General features: G+C 41.4%; 1 protein-coding gene across 1 annotated transcript; it reads left to right on the top strand.

Moving 5' to 3' along the window:
* Positions 1–409: 409 nt before the first annotated feature.
* Positions 410–22,336, top strand: TPST1 (tyrosylprotein sulfotransferase 1). The gene is made up of 6 exons (XM_030962890.1): positions 410–657; positions 6,086–7,031; positions 11,809–12,007; positions 19,082–19,132; positions 20,820–20,867; positions 21,794–22,336. The coding sequence occupies exons 2-5, from the start codon at positions 6,172–6,174 to the stop codon at positions 20,835–20,837; spliced, it is 1,128 nt and encodes a 375-aa protein (XP_030818750.1). The 5' UTR covers positions 410–657; positions 6,086–6,171; the 3' UTR covers positions 20,838–20,867; positions 21,794–22,336.
* Positions 22,337–22,405: the final 69 nt, after the last annotated feature.

The following is a 22,405-nucleotide window of genomic DNA, read 5'->3' on the forward strand; positions in this document are numbered from 1 at the left end:
TGCACTTCACTGCTCGCCCAGATCAGCTGAGCTGGTTTGGGAGGTTCCAGCTCTATAGCCAAGCCCGGGGGCAGAATTCGGGCAGGGTTTTGTCCGTGTTTGGAACTCAAGGATAATTCTCGGTGAGCAAAGGCGGCGTGCGAGCCGAGCCGGGCCGCCGACATCTGCCTGGCATATCTGGCCAGACGCTGCCGCGCGTGCGGTCCCCGCTCCAGACGCGCGCGCGGCGCCGCCGCCCAGATGTGCGCGCGCGCCCCGCCCGCGGCCAGCTGTGCACGCCAGCTGTGCGGGGAGGGGCGGGGTCACCGCAACGGCCACGCCTCCTCCCGCTGTCAATCACCGGCGGTGACCCAATGACGGCCCGCGACACATCGAGGCCCGCGACCAATCAGGGCGTGGTTGTGATTTCCATGGCAGCCGCAGCCGCGCGCCTGAGGGGAGGCGGCGGCGCCGCGGCCGCTCCCGGAGCCGCTCCCGTTCCTCATCCCGCAAACCGGAGCCGCTCCCGCTCCCATCCCGCTCCCTGCCCACTGCGATGGTGCCCGAGCGGAGCCGCGGCGGCGGAGGGGCGGCCGTGCCGCTGCTGCGCGGCTCCAGCCGGGCGCGGGGGCGGCGGCAGCAGCAGCAGCAGCAGCAGCAGCAGCAGCAGCAGCGCAGGTGAGGGGCCGCGTCCGCCGCGCACCTGAGGCGAGCCCGGGGCGGCTCCGCTGCCGCCGCTCCGCTCCCCGTGCCCGCCGCGCTCCGCCCTGCCCCGCCCGCGGCCCGGCCGTGCTCGGGGCTGGGGGCCGCGGCCTGAGGCGGCCGCAGGAGCCGCTCGGTCCCCGGCGGGCCGGACAGCCCCGGGGATGCGCGGAGAGCCGGGCCGGTGCTCGTTACCCGCAGCCGGGGCATTGCCAAAGTTTCCCTGCGGGCGGGAGAAGTCCCGGCAGCGGCTCCCGATGCCTTTGTTCGGTGCCGGGGAGGGCCCGGAGTGGCCGCGGTGGGACAGGGGGCACCGGGGCCGCTGCTGGAGCGCTGGGTCTGTACCTGTGGGCAGGTATGGAACAGCCGAGCCTAACACGGGCTCTGGGGACACCTTCCCTTCCCTAGAGCAGCGTGTTCCCATCAGTTTGATCGTTTCACAATTTGATCGTTTCACAATTTGATCGTTTATAGCAGGAGGTTGAAGCTGTGGGTTTGCTGCCGCCGTTGTGATTTCCGTTTTTGTGAGTGTGCCGTGCGAATTTCTGTGGATCTGGGTGGTTTTGCTGTTCCTGGGGAGTTTGAGTCTCTGCAGTGCCTCGGTGTAGAACGGAGCGCTGAAATCCCTCTGAGGAGCACACAGAGAACTCATCAGCTCTCGGTGTGACATCTCTCCTCTCTTTTCCCCCTTTTTTCTTCTTTTATGTGTAACTTTAGAGAGCTCGAAGCCTCTGCGTGTCGCCAGTGAAATTCCTTTTGTTGAATTGTTCTCCAGCAGGAACTGTAGGAATTAACAAACACTGTTTGTTTTTGCATAACCAGGAACATGTTGGTAACTCTTTTTAAACCATTTTCTATGCGAATCCTGATAATTTGCTGTATATATTCTAGATGTAAGTAGAGCAAAATTGTTAAAGATATTTCCTTTCATTTGAAGCAGAACTTCTTAATTATTTGATTTTTAAAGTCATTTTAGAGGCCATAAATGTTAAAAAACCTAAAAGTGTTGAGTTTTGAGTGCTTGGATAACAAAAGTGAAATGCATAAGTGTGAGCATGTGTTTTTTTACTCTGTATAATGTGGTTGTAATAGAAATAGTGAAATTATTACATAGTTGTATGTTGTATTCCCTGATAGGGAAACTTTCATTTAGGGATGTTGAAAGAGCTTAGGGGAGATGTTCCTCTAAGAAATAACTCTTCACTTTCAAATGTGCATTGTTTTGAGGGTGATTCTTGAGAATTCCCAGTATCTGCTGCTTTTCCAGTATTTATTTTAAGAGAGAAAAAGTGAAAGGTGCAGGAAGGGGCAGGGAAGAAAGTGATAGAGTTGACATTTACTTTTTAAAGTCCTAACAACATTTTCATTTTTCCTTCTCCAATAGAGTGATGATGGATAACAGCACTTTGGGATATTTTTCCATTCAATTTTGCCACTGTAAAATGAATTTCCTTTGTAGTTTTGGGTGTAGTAGTCAGGCTGTGCATCAGAATCTTCTGTTTCTGCAGGGTGTATTTTGGAGCCTGCTCCACAGAGCCTTGGCTGGGGAGGGGGTGTTGTTGTTATAGCCCCAGAGAATCAGGGATTGAGCAGCTCCCTGAGGAGGAAAAGGAATCCTGGGAGCATGGTAGGAAGACATGAGGGGAAAGACAACTTTCCAACTTTCCAATGATATGAACTCTTCCTCTGCTTCTCTCTTGCTCCTACTTTCTGGCACAAAAAGCTCCTTTTTTTATTGGCTTTTTGTTTTGAGGATGTCTGTGGAGCCTCCTGCCCTGTTGACACAGAGCTGAGTGTGACCTTTCCTCCCAGAAGAGTTGAGCTCAAACTCTGGCCCTTTACATTTTTCAGAGCTTTACATTTCAACCAACCCATCAGAAAAGTTCAAGGGAATGCAAATGTGTGGAAGCATTCCTGTAGTGGGAGCTGTAAGGGGAAGTTGCTCACTGCACTTGGAACAAATCAGGAACAAATCACATAAAAAAACCAAACCTCCCAAATCTCATAAAATCCAAGTTGTGCTCTTCCTAGAAGGAGATCTGCTGGTCAGAATCTGAGCCAGGAGCTCAGGCCATGGAAGCAGAGGACAAGTTAATCACTGAGAAATGCTATATATATATCTGGGGCTGTGTTTTATTTTGGGATGGATGATGCCACTGCCCTCTCAGTTTAGCCCTGGAAAAGCTCTGCTTGAGCAGGAGAAGGGAGCTGCTCCCTGTCCAGCCTCCACAGGGAAAAGCTGAGCTCTGCAGCTCCAGAGGATTCCTCCTTACAGCCTGGGCATGGAGCAGCTTTTATTCCTCTGCAGGGAATGTTTCAAACACCAACAAACCCCAAACTAGCATGAAATATAAATTAATAGCTTGCCTCTTGACTAAGCTCAAAATTTGCAACATTTTTTGGATGAACTTGAGGAGAAAGGTCTTGACCTGCTGCGTGGAGGGGAGGGCAGGAGGATGAATTGTGAGCAGGAGAAGGAAACAAAGCAGTGCAGTCAGATCTGCTGTGCTCACATCATCTGAGGCTGACTCATAGGCCTGACTTTTCTGGGCAGAAAATTCACTTGCACACAATTCTGCTTGGCTGCACTGTCTTGTGATGAAACTCATATATCCTAATTTTGTTATTTTTGAGTTCTACATAATTTTTTCTGGGAATTCTTTCTTATCCTGGCACTTGAAACTTGCTGCCAAAGGCCTCTCTGCCATTGTAGTCTTCTACAACTTCCTCAGCTCCTGTTTTGTGTGAGGGGCTGTGTTTGTGGGGTTTGTGTTGGGATTTTTTAAATAAAATCTGTCTGTGCTTGTAAGGTGAGTGGCACTTTGCCCTTCTCAGATAAAAACCCCACAACATTTCAAAGCTCAGAGGGCTTTGCTGATTGCCCTGCTGTGATTTTGAAACGCTGTCAATTTAATTCCTGTTAACAGCAGAGCAATAATAACTTTTATAACCCTTCAGGCTGACAGATGCTCTCCAGAGCCCTTACTCATGGGGAGGAGGGAAGGTGGGGTTTGTTTGCACAAGGGCAGCAACTTTTTTATGTCATCCTCATCCCAAAGAGCTTTCCTTGGAACTTCAGGCACACAGGGGAGTTTGCTGGCTTGGAGAATAAATGAATTTTGTGAGCTGTTCCTGACTGCTCCTCTCTGGCTTTCCTGACACACAAAGCCCTGGTTTTTATGGCAGTGCATGCTCCAGGTAAAAAACCAGGACAGAAGGTTGTAGGACACTTAAATCCTGATTCTTTATGGTCTTGCAGCCTTTGGCAGCTTTGAAGTTCCCAAAGTTTGAGCTGCATCGAATGGAAGTGTTTGTGGATGATTGCTGTGGGGTTTTGCCACGTGGCTGGGATTTTGGTGGTGTAGGGGAGTCAATACTCACAGAAATTTAGGAACCCTCCTCACAGTCTGGAATTCACAGCTGGAATTGTCCCCACAGGGAGTCATCACTTGCTTAAAATTAAATTAAAGATTTCAGCCTTCAATCACCAGCTTTCCTCCAATACTGAGAGTTTCTTCAGCCTTGGTGTTAAAGCTGGGTTTATTTTCTTGAGCTGATATTATAATATAAATCTTGAATTTGACCTTGATATGCTTTTCCCCAGTGATCACCTACCTAACTTCTGCATTTGGGGAATGTTGGGGTGTCTTCAAGGAGCAGGTTTTAGTTTGGAAGATGAAGGTCTCTATGGAGGATTTTTTTTTTCCTTCCTGAGGAAATTAGTTTTGTGGCATTTACTCAAACTGAGTAATGGTAGGGATTGGAGGAAGTGTAAATATTTGTAGGGTTTGTGTGCTCTGTGCTGAAATGCTGTTTCTTCTGTGTTAACTCTTCTCTCCAGTGGGTGCTGCATCTAAACAATTTTTAAAGATTCTCTATTATTTATTAGTTTCAAGCAGAACAGTTTCCCCTTCCCTAATTTCAAGTTAGGTCTGCATGCTGAATCTTTCAGAAGAGAACTTTGATTTTTGGTGCTATGGAAATATGAACTGCATGATTTATTTTCCTTTCCTTTTGAGCACTCTTCAGATGACCTCCACTTAGATTTCTGGGAATTTGAGAGATTTTTTTTTTTATATTCAGATATTCAAGGTCCAGTTCAAGCAAAGAGAGGTCTGTGAGTAGAATGAAACTTGTCACAGAGGATGAATTGTTCCTGTGAGTGGTGTTCTGGCCAGAGAGTGTTGGCCACTTCATAGGAAAAGAAGAAAATTAATCTTTGAGTTATATTTGAGTTTAATTTTGGTAACAGAAACTAAAAACTGAACTTTGAGTGGAGTACTGTGACAGCTGTTGATTGGAATAAGCTTTGCAATGCTTTGGATGCCCTGGCAGAGAAAAACCCAGCAGGAATTCCCTGCTTTTCCCCACTGCTGAGTGGGAATTCTGTCCTCTGCCTGCACCTTCCCATAATAAAACAGGCCCAGGGCTGGAAGCCTCCTCAAATCAGCCATTTCTGAGTGAACCACTGATTTTAGGAGGAAAAGGTGGACAATGCTTTGGAGAGGACCAGGGAGCAGGCAGGAGGATCCTGTGCACTCAGGGATGTTCCTGCAGTGCTGACAGGGATGGAAAAGGCTGGAGGAAGCCAATCTTTTAAAATGTTGGCGGTGCCTCTGTGCTTGGAGCTCCTCCCAATTAAAAGCATCTGTGATTCTGAGTGAGCTATTTCAGCCCTGAACAGCCAGATCTTCCTTAAAATTCCAGTAGAGTACTGATTTCATTGGGATTTTGGGAAGAAGAGTCAGTTTTGGGAAGAAGAGTCAGTTTTCAGCCCACCTGATCTGAAAACCCAAAGCAGGTGAACTGCAGAACGCAGGTAAATTATTCTCTACATTAACTGTTAGAAATGGGAAAAATAAAGATACAGGTGGAGTCATCCAGCAGCAGAATAAAGATTTGTCTAAGCTAGTGTTTGATACAATCTCTGATGTTCCCTCTAAAACATGGCATGTTCTTAGGTCTTCTTGGAAATGGAGTTCAACAGACAGATTTTGAAATTATTTTCTGTCTAAAAGTTTTGTTCAGACTCTTATGCATGTTTAAAAATCATCTACTTGTTTTTCTTCTCATCTGTAGAAATGAAAATTACTTTTGAATAATGCAGTTTTATGAAGCTGAACTGCAAAAGAAATGAGAAAAAGAAATGAAAAACTTATGAAATTCAGAAATTTCTTTTTGAAAAAGAAATGAGTAACCTTGCTTGTGTTTTGGGGTTTCAAACTGAATCTTGTCTCATCTCTTGGAAAAGTAATTCCTTGAGTAATTCCAAGAATAATTTCTTGTCTCATTGTCTCATCTCTTGGAAAAGTAATTCCAAGTGCAATTTCTTGTCTCATCTCATGAAAAGTAATTTATTGTAAAAAAATTCTAATTTTTTAAAATTTTTTTCTCCTCTTGCCAGACCTTAATTTATTTGGGATTGGGATCCCCATGGCACGTGCACTAGAGGATAATTTGGAGTAAGGAGGTGTTTTGATCCTTCCCAAGATGGTGGGGAAGCTGAAGCAGAACCTGCTGCTGGCGTGCCTGGTGATCAGCTCGGTGACCGTGTTCTACCTGGGCCAGCACGCCATGGAGTGCCACCACCGCATGGAGGAGCGCGGGCAGCCCCCGCGGGGGGACAGCGCCAGGGCCACTGTGGGGACAGCCCCCGCTGGCAGTGGTGGTGGTGGCAGTGCCAACAGGAGCCTGCCCTACAGCAAGGACATGCCCCTGATCTTCATCGGGGGCGTGCCCCGCAGCGGCACCACGCTGATGCGTGCCATGCTGGACGCGCACCCCGACATCCGCTGCGGGGAGGAGACCAGGGTGATCCCCAGGATCCTGGCTGTGAAACAGATGTGGGCCAGGTCCAGCAAGGAGAAAATCCGCCTGGACGAGGCCGGGGTGACGGATGAGGTGCTGGATTCGGCCATGCAGGCCTTCCTGCTGGAGATCATCGTCAAGCACGGCGAGCCCGCTCCCTACCTGTGCAACAAGGATCCCTTCGCTTTGAAATCCTTAACTTACCTGGCCAGGATCTTCCCCAACGCCAAATTCCTGCTGATGGTGAGGGATGGCCGTGCCTCGGTGCACTCCATGATCTCCAGGAAGGTCACCATAGCTGGCTTTGACCTGAACAGCTACAGGGACTGCCTGACCAAGTGGAACCGGGCCATAGAGACCATGTACAACCAGTGCATGGAGGTGGGCTTCCAGAGGTGCATGCTGGTGCACTATGAGCAGCTGGTGCTGCACCCCGAGAGGTGGATGAGGACTCTCCTCAAGTTCCTGCACATCCCCTGGAACCAGGCAGTGCTGCACCACGAGGAGATGATTGGAAAAGCAGGGGGGGTTTCTCTTTCCAAGTGAGTATGAGCCTTTATCCTTCACCTTGTGCTGTTCTGAAATAGTATATAAAAAATGTAGCATACTATACTAAAACAGTTTATAAAAAATATAGCATACTATATAAAAATAGTAGATAGAAAATATAGTATACTATACTAAAATAGGATATAAAAAATATAGTATACTATACTAAAATAGGATATAAAAAATATAGTATACAATACTAAAAAGTAAATAAAAATATAGAATACAATAAAATATAGTATACAAAAAAATATAGTATACTATATAAAAATAGTATATAAAAATATAGTATACTATACTAAAATAGGATATAAAAATATAGTATACTATACTAAAATAGTACATAAAAATATAGCATAAAATACTATACTGAAATAGTATAAAAATATACTATTATATATACTAGATATACTATTATATATACAATACTACTAAAAAAATAGTATACTATACTGAAATAGTATATAAAAAATATAGTATACTATACTAAAATGGTATATAAAAAATAGTATACTATACTAACATAGTACATAAAAATATAGTATATTATACTAAAATAGTACATAAAAATATAGTATACTATACTACACTAAAATAGTATATAAAAATATATTTAAAATAGTATATAAAATATATGTACAAAATAGTATATTTTGTATCTAAAAATCACAGCTTGGTTTCAGTTTCTCCCTTGGGCAGCTGATTTATGGTGCATCTTTAATGCTAATGAACAGTTTGCAATCTCAGATTGGTTCTTGTGTAATGTGAACAAAGTTTTAACAGTCAAGGCCAAGTTGAATTTGAATATCTGATAGCAGCTTTGCTTTTCTCTGTGGCCCTAAATAAACCTGAGCTGTCTTATCTAGCCTGGAGTCACCCATCTTGGCCACATCACCCATTTGAGTTCAGCAACAATATTGTTGTCAGTGCAAGAATGGCCTTGGAGCTGAGTTTGCCAAGAACATCCTCTTCCAGGAAACTGGAGAAACTGCTCCAAGAGAATAGAAAGTAGAGCTGGCAGCTTTTCTCCTGGCATGTGCTCCCAAAATGACAAGCATTTTGGTGAAAAGTAACCTTGTTGTAAGGAGATCTTTCACTATTCTGTTGGGCCATCTGTGCACCTGATTCAGCTGCTTTCAGAATCCAAAATTCAGCTCTGCTTAGGAAAACTAGGTGCGTGTTGTTAAAAGATAATCTGATTTATTCTCTGGTTAAACTACTCTGGTTTCTTTGCCACTGTTCACAGCTGAAATGCAGAAGCTGTTTCGTCTTTACATTGAGAGAGGAAAATGTCAATTTTTGACACTTCTCCTATTTTTGAATCCACCAGATTAAGTTTTAAAATCCTGAATAAGAAGCCCTGTTCCAGCAGCAAGGCCTGCCCAGTTATAAATTACTCAGCTCCTGGATTTGGAATATTCAGCACTGGCCAAGTGCTCTGAGTGAGAGGCACCTTGCACAGCAAGCACACACAGACAGTTACAGAGCAATTCTAGTTATTTAAACTCCAGTTTTGAGAATTAAAAATGGGGAGATTTCCTTTATTTCATGCCTAGGAACACAGCTGTGGATTTTCTAATATATTGTAAGGGCATTTGATTTAAAACAAATATAAAATTATTATTAGTGAACAAAGAGAACTTTAAACTCAGGTAACAATTAGATATCTGCACTGTGGAGGTTTCACATCACCATTCCCACTGAGGAAACAGCCTCCACTGTTCCCAGGTTATCAGGAAAGGATCTCATCCCTTTTTTTGGCAGTGTTGTTCAGTAGCAGATTGAAAATGTGGAAATGTTAGCCTGAAGCAGGGCCCTGTGATACCTGCCTGGAACCTGATCCACATGGGAACTTCTCCCCAATTCCTGGGGTTTGTGGCTGCTTCAGCAGCACCTGAGTGGGGACAACTTACTTTTACTTTTTTATTTTGGTGGTTGCCAAACTTTAAGTAAAAAATAACTGTATAATCCCATTTCTAGTAAAATATTAATGCCCTACAGCTTCCAGGTTGGTTTTTAAAAAAATTTATGGACTTTTATACTGTAAAACTCAACAACCTTACTGAATTCTTACTAATATTTCTTATTAAATCTGCTGGAATGGGCTGTGAGAAGTTGAGAATATTTGCAGGTATTTTTTGAAAAGAAATCTGACAAGTTTTTTACCATCCTGAGATATTTAAAATCATTTTGAGAACGAGATCACAGTGTCAATAAAAGATCTTTATTACCATGTTAGTACCTGCTAATAAATGTTCAGAATTTATTTCTCACCCCTTATTTGGATTTTTATCCAGGAACACTGGAGGGGCTGTAGGGATGTGCAGGATTTGTAGGAGTGGGGATTTTCTGTGGTTTGAAGTCCCTGCCAACGTGGCTGTTGAAGGAATTCATTATGGACTCCATGCTCTAACCAGGATTGTTAATTGAGCTCTGCCATTTGCCTAAGTGAAAGCAGCTGTGCTCACCACTGATGTAAAGAAATGTCAACCCCTCTAGAGCAGTTTTTATTAGGTTTTTTATGGAAATAGCTGTCTAGGCAGAATTACTTCAGAATTTACTATATTTAGTACATAGCTCTCGTTTGATTCTGGTACAGATGCAGAATTATTTGGGGTTAGTCCTGTGTGCTTCCCAAAGCTGAAACTCTTCCTAGAGCTGGAATTGCTGCCATATAATCCATTTACCCAAGAATTGGTGTTCCCTTTTTTTTCTGTTTGGATTTTTACATTTTTTCTTTCCTCCTGCCCCCAATCTGTCTTCCCTCACAATCCTCATAAATTCTTTATCTGAGGAATCTTTCCCACAAATTGATTTTCTTTCCTTCTCACAAATTGATTTTTTTTCCTTCCCATAAATTGTTTTATTTTCCTTCCCACCTTAACTGAAAGCACAGAGAAGGATTTAACCAGCCCAAATGTGGAACAGTGGATTTTTTATCAGTGCTTGGGAGCAGCTAAATGTAGTCAATCACCAGGAAATGTTTCATGCTGAAGGCATGATTTAATTGAACAAAAATTAAAATGAGAGGGACAAAACACACATTTAAAATTTGTCATCAGGGTGGGGAATCCATCTGTGACAAATTTAGACTCAAATTGATCTTAACACCCATTTTTGGGGGGTCCAGCAAGTTCTTAGCCAGGCTCATTTCCTGGTTCTCCCAGTATCACTCTGATTTTAAATTCTCAAATCAATTTGCAGTTTTGGTGAGGAGGTTTTAGGCTTGACTGGCTCTAAGGACCATAAATAAATCATACTTTTTTCAAACACCTGGTGATAATTTTTTCCTGGGTGTCCCAGTCCACCTCTGCACTCCTATTGTGGTGCTTTGAACTTCTGAGTCTCAATTTTCAGCAGCTCTTTTCTTGCTGATTTAATGTGGAGTCAGATGCTCATCTTCTAATTAAAAGATCACAAAAAACATTGCCTAAACTTTTAAATTTTCCATCCAGACTTAGGAGCTCAGTCTAACAACCCTCAGAATGTTGAAATTTAGTCACAACTCCTGGTCCCAAATCCCCTTCTGAGGTCCTACCTTTGGTTTGAGGCTCTGCTAATGCTTGAAGAGGATAAAGCTGAAAATTCTGGGTGTTTTTTAGAGGTTTTTTTTTTTTGTCTGTCAGCTCCTTTTCAGCTTCCATAAAACACCATCTGAAGGCCCTGCTTGCCAAGGCAGTTTCCTTATGAGCATTTCCCTGTCTGGTTTGTTCTTTGTTGATTGTATTTAAATTATTTCACCTTCCAGCACTGGATGAGTGATTTCCTTCCTCTGGCCTGGGAGGATTTTAGCTCTGCTGAGGAGTGAAAAAGAGGAAAAAGGTGAACTCTGGTGACTGCTGTGTGCTCAGCATCAGCTGTGAGGCAGACAGAAATATTCCTTTTATATATCCAATAATGTCCAAACTCTTCCTGAGGTCAGGAAAAAAGCTTTAAATTATTTAGAGTAAAAACTCGGGGAGTTTTCAATTATTCAGCCTGAGTTCTGTTCCAGGAATAAGCACAGTAAAGAAGTTGTATGTCTTACAATCATAAAGACAGAACAAAGCAGTGCCAGATTTCTTCTCTGGAAAAATAAAACACACCACAAAAGTAGAGCAAAGATGAAAATTACATTAAGACTGTTGCTTAAATGAACAAGAAATCAATGATTTTCTAACTATGACATTAATTGTGCACTTGCCTTTAAGATCTGTGTAAAGACCAAACAGTCAAAGGAATGGTTATGGGAAATATTTCTGTAGTTTGTAGCTTTCTGTCATCTCAGGTCTCTCTTTTATTAAACAAGTTTAAAAAAAATGAACCAGAGAATGGTTGTGAGAAGAAATAACACATGGATTGGAATTTAGAATACAGCTTTTAATACATCCCAGACAATTAAACAGCAAATGTGGGAATGTGCCAGTGGGAAAACAGATTTCTATGTAGATGTGGGTTTACTTTTCACTTAACAGTTCCTGGGCTTTCTCTGCTGCTTTTATGGAATAAAGAAATTGTTTCAGCACAGTGTGAGAGCCTAAACCTGACAGCATCTGCAAATATTGTGCAAATTATTCTCATTAAAGCTTCACTTCCCATCAGCTTGGTAAAAAACATAAAATTTTGAGAGGGAGAGAAGAAAAATGGGGGAAAAAAATCCCAAACAAAACAAGCGAAAAGTCTTAATGCTATTGAAGAATAATTGGTTGGAAATAGAATAATGGAAAGAATATAATGGAAAATGAAAATTAAATAATTAATAATGGAAAATATATTTTTTTCCTTCCCCAGGGTTGAAAGATCCACTGACCAAGTGATCAAGCCGGTGAATGTGGAAGCCCTGTCCAAGTGGGTGGGGAAGATCCCAGCTGATGTCCTGCAGGACATGCCAGTGATCGCCCCCATGCTGGCCAAACTGGGCTATGACCCCTATGCCAACCCCCCCAATTATGGGAAGCCAGATCAGAAAGTGGTGGAAAACACCAGGAGGGTAAGGCTGTTGTGGGTTTAATTACTGACTGAATGGATTGGAGCTCTAGAGCAGGAGCCTTGTGTTTGGTCTGGGGGTTTGCAGTCTGTTTCTGCCACTTTTTGCTGCTTCACAATGTGTTTTCTTTGGGGGAAAATGAAAGAATCCTTTGGGGGATTGAGCTGTGCATCTTGGTGTGAGGAGCTGAACCTCCTGAGAGCTGCACAGAAAGTTGGGGAACTGGAAATGTCAGTTCTGAACCAAAATCTGTGTTCAACCTCATCTTGGGCCTGCCACTGCTTGGGTTTGCCTTGGTAAATTGTGCTGTGTAAATGCTGATATTTTCATGGGAATATAATATAAAATACCCTCAAAACATTTGCTTTCCAGTGACATCATTATTCTTAATCTTGCTGATCTTGGCCATCTTCTGTTAGGTTTGTTAGGGGTAAATGCTGTTCCTGCAGAGGTGAAGTTTTTAGAGCAGACACAAATTGAAATGTGTAATATAAAAATAAGACTGAGTCATAATTAACAGTGGGAAAAAGTTTTCTTGTCTGGATTTCAAACTTGATGGACGAGCTCAGTTTTTTATAGATGAGGCTTGGCAGAAGCTCTGTCCCAAAATTACATCCCAAATACTCAGTAGGGTTTGAAAAATGACCCCTAGAAAACAGCCCACAATGATCAAAATGTCTGATTTTCCAATTCTTTGTAGAACAACCCAAAGATGGAGAAAGGTCTGGTACTGATTAACCTAAACTTAAGGATTTGAGTCTGAATTGAATATTTATTGGAATTAGAGTAGCTGGGCTATTAGAGCTGTTTATCCCTGGAGGTATCCCTTGAAAAACTCATTACCATTGTTGGAAATAGAATTAATAACTCTGCTTCTGTTCTTTTTGGACTTTGTTTATTAAAAGAAAGTGACTTTTTCTGCTGCAGCAGAGTAATCAGGGAAAAAAATTGAATTAAACAATTTCAAAGGACTCTCTTCCACCAGCCTTCTGATCCTGAATAAACTGCTTGGAATACTGATGGGGTAGATAGGAATGAAAAGGGAATTGGGGTTTGTGAAGTCCCTAAACACTCTTGCATTATTTCTTTTTAGAAAAAATGTCATTAAGCAACAATCAGTGTATTAAAGGCTGGCAGGTTGATTTTTTTAATTAATAGCTGGTAGCTCAGCATGGAAAAAGTAACCCACCTTTTTTGGTTACAGTTTATAAGTTCCCTATTTTAAAAGGCTCACAAACAAATGAAGTTGTCTGCAGTTAAATTAAGTGTTCAGTGCTAGAAATTGCAGATTTCATTGGTTGTGTCTCACTGATAAAATTGACAGAAGTTTTTACAGCCTGCTGACGTTTCTGAGGCCTCCACCTGTGTGGGGCAAGCTCAGGCCAAGCTGTAAAAATTGTCTGGATTTCTGTCTCTTCTTGAAATGGATTTGATTTCACAATACAAGAGAGGAATTCAGGTAATAAACAAAGCCAGGGGCAACTTTAAAGAAATGAAAACCTAATTTCAAAGGCTGAGAGTTTACTGAGGCTTTTCCCAAGTTTGCTTTGAAGGATAATTTGTTTGTTTACTGATGCTAAAAGCAGCTGTTAAAAACTGAAGCTGATCTAAATATTGCTGACATATGGAACCCTCATTAATATTTTGGCTGCTATTTTAGTTTAATAGCTTTACTTACAGCCCCAGACAGCATTTAAATTTTGTTGTTTATTGTATTACCCAGTATAGATTTTTCTAGTCACTTGTTTTTTGCCATAATTCCATTTGCATGTGTGGTTTGTACAGATAAAATGAGGGAGGGGTTCCGAATGAATGCTGAAAGCAAGAGAGTTCAAGATGGTTCATTTTCAAAACTTAGAATATTTCTTTAAAAATAGAGGAACATAAAGATTTCAAAGTGTTTCAGACTCTGGTGTGTGAGTTTGCTCTTGTGGGGTTTCCTTTCTCCTCCAGGAACCTGTGCTAATTTATTCCTTGCTGCTGCAGTCTGGAGAAAAAAAACATTTATTTAAATGATAAAATAAATAAATCTGGGTTTTTCCAGCCTTTTGGAGCTGGCACTTGGCAAGTTAAATGTGTTCCTGTGTACTCTGAGCTGGTGAATTTGTAAATCACTGGAGCACTTCTTTTGCTCTTGCTTTCTTTAAACTTCTTCACCTGGGATAGCCTTTCACAGAGTTTTGTATTTCTTGAATATGGATGGAGCTGGCCAAAGAAAATCTTTCCAGAATTGCTTTTCAGTGCATAGTAAGAATATCTGGATCTTGTTCATAGCCATTTATTGGCTCATTTTGTGTTTGGAAGCAGCTCTCTTATATTTATATTTGTATTTGTGGTCTCCAAGACTTTAAAGTGAACACAGAACTTGAATTGTATTCATTGAAAACAGATAAAGTTTAGACTTCTAAAGCTGAGCAAAATCTGTCCCTTCTTGGAAAGGACCACAAATTGCACTTAACAGTGAAAATAATGCTCAACAATTTAAAGCTGCTGCTCTTAATCATGGAAGTGAGAACCAACAGTGTAAAAATTCCTAAACCAAGGGCTGGTACTGGAGAAAAAATGGAAAGAGATGGCTGGTGTGGTGCAAAATATTCATTTTCCTGAGCTTTCTGAACACTCAAGTGCTGTTCTGTATTCCTCTTTTCTCCTTTTCTGTCCCCTGCTGGTGACTTCCATATGTACAGCTTAAATATATTTTTCTTATCATTCCGTCTGGAGACAAAATGATGATTTTCTCCAGCTAAAGGACAGTGCTTAAATTAGAAATGCTATCTCCTTGCAGGTATGCAAGGGAAGCAGTGCTTTCTGCTAAATTTGGATTTTTTACTTGCCTCTTACCTGTGGAGGACACCAAAATGCTGAGGTTTGGTTTCTGTGCTCCTGCAGCACAGCACAAAAATAACAAGAAGCAGCCTGGGTTTGTATTTTAACATCTCTGATTTTGTATGAGGAGCTAACTGCTCTCCCAGTGCTGTGCTGGGAAATAAAAAACATCTCTGACAGGACCTGCACTGGGCCAGCCACGAGTTCAACAGATTTTTCTGATGTGTTCACTAAAAAGCCATTAACTTTTTGTTGATCTGTTTTCTGTTCAGCCTGACAATATTATCTTTTCTGACAGTTTCTCTTGTCTCAGTTAAGGAATGCAGAGCAGGGAGAGCAAGCTCTGGCCAGAGTTGTGCTGTGCTCTGCCTGTGACCTCTCCGAGGAGGGGATTTTGCCTTCACTGAATGTGTTGTGGTTTTCTTGTAATTCTGTTGCTGATCTGTTAGTGTATCGCTGCAAGAGTTCCTTCCTTATAGATACATAATTACTTATTGTTCTCTCCTAGAGTTTTAACAAGTTCTACATCCTGGACAGAGAGGAAATCAACATCCTGAAGTAAATGAAGTTTTCAGCTGCAAATTATGCAGAAAATGCAAATAATTAAGTTGTGTGTGAGCTGGTAGCCCAGTCTCTATGGGGTGAAATACAGAAGTGCTTCACTCCTCATGAGAACAGTGTGTGATATGCTCTTATCAGTACTGTGAGATGGTGTAAAAGTGAATTTCAGTTTGCCAGAACCCAGCAGAAGAGGAGAGAGGAGCTCCCAGCTGCAGAGCTCTGCCTGCCCCCAGGAGAAGCTGCTTTGTTGTGTTATGGTTGGCACACACCAACCATGGGAGAGTGGTTTCCTCTCCCATCTGTCATGAATTACATCAGATTTTCTTTGGCACATCCTTCCCACTAAATCAATTTGTATGCTTGGAATACACACTCCAGTAAGTTCTTTTAACTTCTTCATGGAGTTGTGCTCCCTGTCCTGGAGAGATGCAGAGGTGGAATTACAGAATTCCAGAGAAGGAGCTGTGCTTTTCACCAGCGCTGTTCAAAGGTGTTTGATGCCCAGCTCCTCAGTGCCCTGCATCTCTAATTCACTGATTAACCTGATCATGAAGGCATTTGACTTTGGGGGTGTTTTCTCTGATATTTGAAACAAAAATTTAGGGGTCATTCCATCTTCCATGTGACCACAACAGCACAGACTTTCTCAGTGTCCCTCTAAATTTGTTTAATATTCCCTTTAGTGGGTTTTTCTTCCAACATGTAGATTCCCAACTGCATTGTTTCTCTCCAGAGGTGCTGGTATCTCATTTTTACATCAAAAACAACACCCCAAACCCCTTAACTCTGCACAAATATGATTAATAATGCATAAAGAGAGTTATTCCCAACGAAAATACAAACTGAGGTGTGGTTGGAAGCTGCCTTTTGGCAGCCATTGCTGGGCCTGTGTAAGATCCTGCTCTCTGTGTTGTCCCTCCTGGGTAAACATTTACATCTCCCATGGCCCTTCCTTGGCAGGCCCAGCAGAGGTGAAGAATTGTGTAAACCTTTAAAGCTGCCTTAAAAGTTCAAGAAAATCTGGAAGATGAGCACTCCATGTGCTGTGGAGTGATTCTAGGAAGGGGCTCAGCTCTGGTTTTGCCAGTGTTCTTTAATTATTTTTTTTTCCTTTTACAATTAAACATCTTATCGTCTACAGCTTGGATATTTTAAAGCTTACCAAGCCCAAGCACACTTGGTTGCAGGGTGACTTTTACACAAAAAAAACCATTATTTTTGTGTACTGGAACTGACCAAATATAATGGAACTCTTTCCAAAGCAGACAGGAAAGTGGGTGAAAAAAATGCTTTATTCTATAAAGAAGAATTATAGGTTACACTTTTGTTCTGAAGTTCTCCCTATGTTTAAAGGGGTTTTCTCAGGCAACTGGATGTGAAACTTGTTTTCTGAACTCTTTTTGAGAATAATATCCATTCAGTTTGGGTATAAGAATGTGTTTTGGTTTTTTAATAGAACAGCTTGAATACTGCCAACACTGAACAACAAACTGACACAGGCTTCAGTTCCTCCTCTTCTGGAATTCCATTTGGACTTGCAAAATAATTCCTTTAGAAATGGTAAACCCCATTTCTCCTCAATTTACTGAATTCTTGCTTAGACTGGAAATAATTCCAATATCCTGCTTCTGTCTCTGTAATGCCACAGTGAGTGATGTGTTCTACACTTACAAATTGGTCAGAAAAGAATTTGGAGTCTGAAGCCTCTTTAATTTCTTTGGCTGCAGATGGAGTCATTGTTTTTAGAATTTCTGGATTGTTGTTGATCCCTGGGTTTTGATTCAAAAGGGACCATTTATGTTTTTGGAACTACTTTAAACCAGTTTTTATGCAGTCTCCTCCTGACAAAACCAGCCCTTAGGTAATGTCAGGTCTGAACCAGAATTTGTGTTAAACCTGATCTTGGGCCTGCCACTGCTTGGCTTTGCCTTGGTAAATTGTGCTGTGTAAATGCTGATATTTTCATGTGAATATAATATAAAATACCCTCAAAACATTTGCTTTTCAGTGACACTGTTCTTCTTAATATTGCTGATCTTGGCCATGTGCTGTTAGGTGTTTGTTAGGGGTAAATGCTGTTCCTGCAGAGGTGAAGTTTTTAGAGCAGACACAAATTGAGATGTGCAATATAAAGATTAGACTGAGTCAGAATTGCAGGAGAAGGAAAGGAGGAGGATTCGGGTTTGTCCTTCTGGTTCTGAATCAGTCACAAAGTGCTGTCACCATCAGGATTGTTTTTAAGAATTCCTAGAAAAGGTGAAGGTTCCTGTCTGTTCCTTCCAACACCAGCACCACCTAACACAAAATCCTGGTTTTTCTTGTGACCCTTGCTGAGGTTATTCTGGAACGTTTTTGCTGTGACAATGTTGTTTTGTAACTTCCATTCCTGTTCTCCAGGACACAACCTGCATTTTAATAGTTGGATAAAAGCACAAAATGAAAAATCCTCTCTTTGATTTATAAATATTTATAGTGGAGCAGGGCTCCAATAGCCACACACTGAATTTCTGCCCAGGGTGACTTTCCTTAATGTCCCCATAGGAATGCCAGTGGCCCCTGGCTGAATACAGATGAGAGCTGCTCCTATTTTCTCTAAACCATGGAATATCACAGTGCCACAGTGTGGCTGTGGAGGAATTCCTGCTCTCAGTGAAACCTTGGATCCCAGGGATGGATTGGGAAGGGAATCCAATCCTGAAACAGGGCAGGAAATTCAGAGCTGGCTCAGCTGCAGTGCCAGGCCACTGCAGAATATTGACAGGCTGGGCATGGCTTTGTGTTCTGGTCATGTGCACATGGGAGAGCAGAGAAAATGGTCATAAACGTGCCCTGACTTCCTGGAGCTCCTTCCTGTGATGCAAACCAGGGAGGGCAGCTCAGAGCAAGGCTTTGGAGGAGCCCCATTCCCATTTCCTGGCTCTAGGGAATTTTCCTGAGTAGGTTTGGAGGAGCTCCATTCCCATTTCCTGCCTTTAGGAATTTCTCTGGATGGGTCTGGAGGAGCCCCTTTCCCATTTCCTGCCTTTAGGAATTTCTCTGGATAGGTCTGGAGGAGCCCCTTTCCCATTTCCTGCCTTTAGGGAATTTTCCTGAGTAGGTTTAGAGGAGCCCCATTCCCATTTCCGAATTTAAGGAATTTCTCTGAATAGGTTTAGAGCAGCCCCATTCCCATTTCCTGGCTTTGGGGAATTTTCCTGAGTAGGTTTGGAGCAGCCCCATTCCCTTTCCTGAATTTAAGGAATTTTTCTGAGTAGGTTTAGAGGAGCCCCATTCCCATTTCCTGGCCTCAGGGAATTTCTCCAAATAGTTTTGTGCCCTTTTTTAAATTTTTATTTTGAAATTATTACACAAGAGCACAGTCATGACATTGAGATGATCAGTCTTTCTGTTACAGTAGACAGGATGGTAAAACTTTTCAAGTATACTTCTGTTTTGGGGGAAAAAAAAAAGAACAGAATACTTTTTTTTTTTTCCCTTTGGAATGTTTTTTCTCAGAAGAAAAGAGCTTTTAAAAATTATCCTCTAGAGAGAAGACAATATGCCAGAATATTTAATGTTCTAGCATTAGTGGATGCTAACAACACAAAACTTATTTTCTTTTTTTTCTCTTTCTCTTAACAAGCTCTTCAGCGTTTCAAACAATAGTGAATGAGGGCTTTGAGTAGCATAAATTTTTGTTTGTTTTTCCAGGTCTATAAAGGTGAATTTCAGCTTCCTGACTTCCTCAAAGAAGTGCCACAGGTACAGTATTGAATTAATTTCCTTTTTGTGGGTGTAGCAGCAAAGGATATCAAACAGCCTTTATAAACCACTTTTTCTTGAGCTTGACTTTCTGATTGATGGTGAGATTTGCTGATTATCCATGAGGTGGAATCTTGAACTCAGATTGAAGAGTGGTGAAGAGTGGTGTTTGTCACCCTGAGCTGCCTCAATATTGCTGTGAAATGGAAGGAAAAATTGACCCTCTTTTGTGGACAAAACTGCAAAGTTTGTTACTTGTAGAGGAGCTTTATCTTTTCTTATCTTGGTTTAAAGCAAGTCTAGTCCAGAGGGCAGAGTTATAAGTACTGAGAGATTTTTAAACTAAATAGATCTAGATGTTATCAAAGTCAACAAACCCAGCCATGGATAGGGGTGGTGTTGATTTAATAGTCAAGTGTGCTATGGAACTTCAGGTTTTACTGAAAATTCACAATTTGGTACCCCCCAAATGCTGTTCTTTGTCATCAGCTCCCTTGTGGATATCACAGAATTGTAAAATCCCAGAATGGTTTGTGTTAAAGGGACCTTAAAAATATTTTTTCCCACCCCCTGCCATGGACAAGGACACCTTCCACTGTCCCAGGTTGCTCCAAGCCCTGTCCAACCTGGCCTTGAACACTTCCAGGGATTAAAGAGGTTTAAAATACCCAGGAATCTACCACAGACAAAGCATTTTAACTTCTCCATTTGTTCAAATAAAAATAATTTGATTAAAAAGGAAAACTGATTTCTTTTGTTCCAGCCAAAGAAGACAGTAGAAAGGAAGTCTCGTGGCAAGATAAAATGAACGTGGAGCAGTAAAGAGGCATAGCTGTAGTGTGTGTTTCATGTTTTCAGAAAATAACCCTGCTGTGGCCACCAAACCTTTCTGAGCAGCCTTTGTGTGATCTCTAACGTGGGCTTGGCTTCCCCTGGCTCTTTGCCTGCTTGGATCACTCAGTGCTCCTGCTTTGCTCAGCTCTGGAGAACCATCCCAGCCCTGTTGCTGCCAGCATTGTCCCTGTCACTGAGTGTCTGCTCCATGTGTGCTGCTCAATTCTCAGGAGCTGCTGGGGTCACTTCCACGTGGGGTTGCTGCTGGGATTGCAGGATTAGCTGCAGGAATAATGGGGTGTGCCTTACCAGGAGGGGAAATATTGCTGAGAAGGATTTATGGAAAATGCAGGGGGATCCTTCAGAATTGAGCACATCGTGTATAGATGGTGTGCTAGCAAAAAAAATCCTTGACTTTGAATAAATCCTGGGTTAAATCCTTTAAATCCTTGTTTGCATACAGTATCAGTTAAATTATGCTGTTTGTAGTTTTCAATTATCCTGGGGTACCCAAAACCACTCTGATAAATTCCTTCTTCACTCCATAGGATAGGGAGGTTCCTGCTAAATTTATACAATTAGCTTGGTTTAAATACAGTATTTACCAAAATCTGAGCAGATTTATCCATAGCAAAGACAGACCATCCGAAAGACAAAAATAAGCACTGTGGAAGAGTAAAAGAATATTCCTTAAACCATAAAAACCTGTTCAAGTTGATGCTGATAGTGTTCTCCTTTAGGATTAACATAATGTAACTAAAGAGCTCAAAGGTTTGGAGAGCAGACATTGGTACTGATATTTTTGTCCTCTAATGTAAAGTAGCTAATTTCATTTTAATTATTTTTTTGACAGACTGAACCTATGGAGTAGAAGATAAAATGGACATTTCTTGCACAGAAGGTAATAAAGGAGTTTCAGTTCTGTTCATTTGTTTTTCTTAAATTAAGATGATTTTTGTTTAACTTCTGTAACTCCATGGGTAAGATAAATATGAAGATAGGTTTTTTAAAGGAAGCTGCTAAAGATGAGCTGGTTTGTGGTATTTGATTTAACATCTCATAGCCAGTATTTTCAAAAAGCTTCATTTTAGTCACTGAATAAACAGTGACAAAATTTTGCAGGGAGCTGAGTAAATTCCAGACCAGTTAAGGAATGAATGATGAAGTTTTCCTGTGTTAATCCAGGATTTTTCTGCTATCAGATGTTCTGGTCTGACAACAAAAGATGGCAAAATTTAAATCCAGTTTAAAAATAGCCCAAAGCGTTGTGCCCTACAAATATCCCCAAAATAGATCCTTATGTGGCCATAAATATAAACACCCTAAATATAGCCAAAAGCACTGCTCTGTGTAGAAATAATGGCTCTAAAATCTTCCCAGAGATGAATTACAGACCTTGACTGTGAAATCAATAGAGAAACCATCATCTGTTCACACAGTCAATTTGAAATAATGAAAGCATCAACCTCATTTTGCCACTTAGCTCTGAAAAATGGGTTTCAACCTGCAATATTTCTGTCTGAAGGAACTAAACTGGGAACTTCCCAGCATAACTTCCCACTGGGTCACAAGGCTTTGGGATGTCAGTGGAAAATCAATTTTTTTTTTTTTTTGCACCATGCTGCAAGCAGTCTCTCAATGATAAAGGAGGGACAAGCAGCCTCATTCCTTATAGCATGGGATTTGTCCTGGCAGTGATTTCCACCTGCTGAGACAACAGTGGCTACCCTTAATTCTGTGATATTTGTAATCCCAAAATGCTGTCCAGGATAAAAAGCTGAATATTACCAGGAAAGCTCCAATATAACTTTATTTCTTTTTCCTTAGGAGATCAGCTGCTGCCTTTTCCATGGGAATGATCCCTCAGGCCTGTCCCCCTGGCATCAGAGATGTGCTGCTCATGGCCTGCTCTCTTCAGAATGTTCTCTCCTCTTTCTTTCATCTGTTTTTGTTCCAAATTTTGCTGTTGTGAGCGCATGTAAACCTGTTAAAAAACAAACAAAAAAAATCACAGATGTTAATGTAGAACTGCATTACATTCGCACAACTATTTTTTCTTAAGGTTTTAAAAAATGCAGAAGCAATGCCTGTCTCTGAAATTGCTCCTCTGTTTTAATTACAGGGCTCCATCTTCAGATTTTTTTTTGTTTGTTTCTTGTAGCAGTTTGGTTTTAAATGTACAAAGCTTTCAAGAGTGGTCTGTGCTTGTCCTGAAAGATTCTTGGTGGAAAAGTTGTTTGTTTTATTCATATGTGAAAAATGTTAAATATCTTTTATTTAAAAAGAAAAAAAAGTTGATAAATTACATGTACAATTACAATTCAATGATCTTTTGTATTTTATTTTTCAAAATAAATGCTTTAAATGTGATTTTTTGTTTATTTATTTCTTAATTAATGATCTTGTTTCCAACTTAAGATTTAAATAATTCAAGATATT

The sequence above is a fragment of the Camarhynchus parvulus genome, chromosome 19, assembly GCF_901933205.1.
Source record: "Camarhynchus parvulus chromosome 19, STF_HiC, whole genome shotgun sequence".
NCBI classification, from domain to species: Eukaryota; Metazoa; Chordata; class Aves; order Passeriformes; family Thraupidae; genus Camarhynchus; species Camarhynchus parvulus.